We start from the raw sequence: 5075 nt of genomic DNA, 5'->3' as shown, positions 1-5075 counted from the left end.
CAGATTCATTAGGTTTCTATTAGTCAGAAGTGTGAAGTTAGTTCTGCTGGACCAACACCAAGGTATTGTCAGACCTGGCTCCTTTGGAGAATTTTAAGGGGTACGAGGTTTCCTTGTCTTTCTCGCCTTCTAGAAGCTGCCTGTCTTCCTTGGTCTGTGGTCCTTCTCTCTGTCTTTACAGCACATTACTCCAACCAGTGTTCTTGCCATCATATACCCTTGTTCTCGTCAGAATAAATTCTTTCCCCACCCCTCTGCTAAGGACACTTGGTGAATGCATTTAAATCCATCTGGCTTTCCCAAGATAATCTTTCTGCAAATCCTTAACTTCACACCAGCAATGTCTCTTTGTTGTTAGGTTCCATCAAGCTAGCAATGAGTCATTGCTGACCTTCCAGCAAGATTTTAGAGGCTGTAAATCGCACCGGGGGAGAGTGTCCTTTTGCCCTGCAGAACAGCTGGTGAATTAGAACTACCTTACTTTGGGTTGGCAGTACAATTCCTTAACCTCTAGCCATCAGAACTCCCTAATAACCCTTTAACCCTGATGGCCTGGAGGTAAGAAGTTCCACTGCAACCCTGAATGCACGTAGTTTAAATCCACCAACTGTTCCACAGGATGGTCAATCTCCTCCCAAGCCACACTACTACTCCATGTGTCTTATTTTTTGAAAGAAAATTTACCTCTCATAGATTTAATTTAACTACTAATGGCTTGACATTAAAGCTTAACCATTCAAAGTAAACCATAAAGGGTTTGTTTTTAATTGTGTTGAACAGATACAGAAATGTCTGGTGATGGCAGTGACACCTTAGCCACTGAAGACAAAGCAGAAATTATGGAGACGGCCAACGGTGACTCTTTACCCAGTGATGCAGGAGCACACTGTGGTTCAGCTGCAATTTCAGACGTGCCAAGCCCAGCTGCCCCCAGAGCAGACGTGCCTGAAATTGCAGATGTTAATAGTGCAGAGACTGCTGACATCAGGCACCCTGATCCACCTGTGGAGCCCCCCTTCAATGGAGAAGTGACCGAAGACACACTTGCCGAGTGCGTGGACTCCGTTAGCTTGGAGGCAGAACCCGGATCCGAAATCCCCCTGAAGGAACAGAATCATCCGGTAGGAGTGGTTCGTTCCATTCACTTTACCCTGAATTCTTGCAGCTAGGGTCAGCTTTGTGCTGAATTCTTGGGGTGAGGCTTGGGAGATCACAATATGCCATCCTCTCTGTCTTCAAAAATGCCTGTGTGCTGAGATGAGAGACACAAAAGAATGGTATTTGCATTTTTATAATGGTAAGAATAATAATACTGTTTTGATAATGGTATTAGTAATAATATTTTTTATTTTGTTGTTAGTATTAGGTGCCAGTCGAGTCAAGTACAACTCATAGCAACCCTCTAAACGATAGATCTGAACCCTGTCCTATCCTGGGCCGTCCTCACAATCTCTGACACACTCGAGCCCATTGCTGCAGTCACTGTGCCAGTCCTCTTGGTTGAGGATCTTCCTCTCCTTCGCCTTCCCTCCACCTTTCTAAGCATGATGTCCTTCTCCAAAGAATATCCTCTCCTGGTAACATGCCCAAAGTATGTGAGATGAAGCTTCACCATCCTTGCATCCAAAGAGCAATCTGGCTTCACCTTCTCCAAGACCTGTTTGATGTTTTGGCAGTCCGTGGGATATTCAGTACTTCTCTCCAACAACACGACTCAAAGGCCTCAGTATTTCTTTTTGTTAGTTTTGTTGTTAGTTGTCCTTGAATCAGCTCCAGCTCATGGTGACTAATGGATAATAGAATGGAGCCTGGCCTGTCTTGAGGATCCCTGCCTTACTAGAGCCCAGGGCTGCAGTTTCTGTGTCAGTCCATCTCAGGGAGGGCTTCCCTTCATTATTCTTGACCCTTTACTTTGCTAGTTCTTGTTGTTGTTGTTAGGTGCCTTCAAGTCGAGTACAACTCATAGCGACCCTCTGAATAAAAGATCTGAACCTAGTCCTGTCCTGCACCATCCTCACACTTCCTGACACACAAGAGCCCATTGCAGCAGTCACCGTGTCAATCACCTGGTTGAAAGGATTTACTAGAGTTTGAACTTTTGTGATGACATGATAAAAGTTAGCAAGTTGAAATCTTGGCATCTTGCTTCTAAAAAACATTCTCCCCCACCCCCCACCCCTACTAGTTTTCGTTCTTTTCCCCCCCTACTAGTTTATTTAAAAAATTCAAATACAAATTTGAACAAATTCTTTCAATTTCCCTCAGTCCCCTACCCAGCAAATTGTACAACCCAATGATTAATCCCCTTTTCCCCCTACACATCCACATTCCTCTGCTTCCAGCCTCTCCCACCCCTCCTGGATCCTTATACTCATTCTACAATAATGGTTTTATATGATATTTATCCTTATGTGACTGAGTTAGTTCACTCAAAATAATGTTTTCCAGTCCTTCCCAAGTTAGGTAATATTTTACAAAGTTATTGCTCCTACATGCTGCATAGTATTTCATTGTGTGAATGTACCATAATTTCTCAATCCATTCGTTTGTGGTTGGACATCTGGGCTGTTTCCATGATCTTGCAATGGTGAATAATACTGCTATGAACACTGGCATACAAATCTCAGTTTGTGCCTCAGTTCTCATATTCTCAGAGTATATTCCAAGTAGTGGAATAGCTGGGTCATATGAATTTCTATGTTTAGTTTTTGAGGAAGCGCCAAACTGCCTTCCAGAATGGTTGCACCATGTTACAATCCCAATGACTCAACAAAAAACTCTTAAAATTTTATAAGCTAATTTAGTAGAGTGGCAGGATATAAGATCAATATCCAGAAATCAATAGGATTCCTGTACACTAACAAAGAGACTGAAATAAAGAAGCAATACCATTGACAATAGCCAACCACAAATTGAGATACTTGGGAGTGAATGTAACTAGAAATACAAGAGACCTATTCAAAGAAAACTATAGAGTACTTCTGAAAGACGAAATAAAAAGACCTAAAGAAATGGAAAAATTTGCCCTGTTCATGGGTAAGAAGACTCAATATGGTGAAAATGGTAATCCTACCAAAAGCAATATATATGTTCATTGTAGTTCTTCTAAGACTAATTCTTTTCTTTTTCTTTTTTTTTTTAAATTGAGATTTTAATGAAAGTTTATAGAGACCTTGGATTTCCATTCATTCATTGTTGCACATTTTTCTCATTGCCCACCCCTCACCCCCAGTTCGCTTTTATCTTTGGGAAAAAAAAATTATTGCACTGTTATATAACACCTCACCCCCACCCCAGTCCACTTTACTATGCAGCTTTTATTATGGGCTCTTGTCATGCAAATAATACCTAATCATATATTCCTTTTAAACAGTTCTCTACCTTATCTGTTTCAATACAATGTACATTATTTATCTGCTTTTTTTCGTTTTCCCCCAACTCTGATGTCAGTCCTATTTTATAACAGTGGCATTATGCAGTATTTGTCCCTTTGTAACTGAGATGTTTCTACAGAATAATGTCCTCCAGGGTCACCCATTTTGTATAGTATTTCATGAAAGTCTTGTTTTTCAATGCTGAATAGGGTTCCATTGTGTGACTATACCACAGCTTCTCTACCCATTCGTTTGTTGATGGGCACTTGGGTTATTTCCAATTCTTTGCTATTATGAACAAAGCCACAATAAATATGGGTGTGCATATATCTGGTTGGGTGGCAGTTCTGGTTTCTTTAGGGTATATTACCAGTAGCGGAATTGCTGGGTCAAATGGTATTTCTATTTCCAAGTTTTTGAGAAAGTGCTATACTGCCTTCCATTGTGGTTATATCATTTTACACTGCCACCAACAGTGAATAAGGGTTCCAGTTTCTCCACAACCTCACCAGCATTTGTTGTTTGCTGCTCTATAGAATTTTGCTATTATTACAGGAGTGAGGTGATATCTCATAATTGTTTTGATTTGCATTTCTCTTAGAGCTAGGGATTTTCAACATTTCTTCATGTGTTTGTTTGCCACCTGAATGTCTGTTCCTATCCTGTGCCCATTTTGCAATTGGGTTGTCTACCTTTATCTTTTTGTGGTACTAATTCTTTCATTTTTCAAGGCTACATACCATATTAAGTAGTCCTCTCCAGACTACCTCTTAAATGTATCAATTCTTCTTCAGACTTCCTTTTTCATCATCCAACTTTTACATGAAATGAACAATAACAACTCAAAACCCAAATCCATTGCCATACATTGATTCCAACTCATAGGACACCTGCTCTACAGGATTTCCATTGATATCATCTTTATAGATGGGACCCTGCTGGCATAGTGTATTACATGTTGGACTGCCAACAGAAAGGTTGGAGGTAAAATCCACCAGCCACTTGGGAACAAAGTGAAGCTGTCTTCTGTAAAGACTCTTATCTTCAGAAACTCAGTGGAAGGTAGCCATGAGTTGGAAGCCCTCAACAGCAGTGGGTTTGGTTTGAATTTTAATCTTTACAGAGTGAGAAACCCTGGTGGTGCAGTGGTTATGTATTCGACTGCCAACCAAAAGATTGGCTGTTCAAACCCACCAGCCTCTTCGTGGGAGAAAGATGAGACATTTTACTTCTATACCTGTATACCATTGAAAACTTTAAGCTGCAGTTCAGCTCTGTTCTGGAGGTTTGCTATGGGTCAGAATCAATCTAATGACAGTGGATTTTGTTAGTGGTCTTTTTTTAAAAAAAAAAATAATTTTTTGTTATAAATTGCTCTACTTACAGAGTTAGTATACGTTGTTTATCACACCACATCTTTCCCATTTACTTTACCCACTCCTCACTCCACCCGTCAAATTATGTGGCCTTATGATTAACCACTCCCCTTCCCACCCGTCCTCACCCTTCTGCTCTCAACCTCCACCCCTTTGATTCTCATGTGCATTCTACAATAATGGTCTTATACAGTATTTGTCCTTATGAGACTGAGTTAGATCACTTAGCATAATGTTCTACAGTCTCTCCCAAGTTAGGTAGTAATTTTCAAAATCATTGCTCCTGCATGCTGCATAGTATTCCATTGTGTGAATGTACCACAAT

General features: G+C 40.6%; 1 protein-coding gene across 1 annotated transcript in view; it reads left to right on the top strand.

The window, feature by feature from the left end:
- Window positions 1-788: 788 nt before the first annotated feature.
- The window catches only part of FAM114A1 (family with sequence similarity 114, member A1), a 100949-nt gene continuing 96662 nt past the window's right edge, over window positions 789-5075 (top strand). The window contains exon 1 of the mRNA XM_006895407.1: window positions 789-1121. Within this exon, the coding sequence (XP_006895469.1) occupies window positions 789-1121 (333 nt within the window). The remainder of the gene's footprint in view (window positions 1122-5075) is intronic.

The sequence above is a fragment of the Elephantulus edwardii genome, unplaced genomic scaffold (genome assembly GCF_000299155.1).
Source record: "Elephantulus edwardii isolate Elephantulus edwardi_28Jun2011 unplaced genomic scaffold, EleEdw1.0 scaffold00167, whole genome shotgun sequence".
NCBI classification, from domain to species: domain Eukaryota; kingdom Metazoa; phylum Chordata; class Mammalia; order Macroscelidea; family Macroscelididae; genus Elephantulus; species Elephantulus edwardii.
Note: the sequence above shows the minus strand (reverse complement) of the source record. Positions and strands in the feature narration are given on the sequence as shown.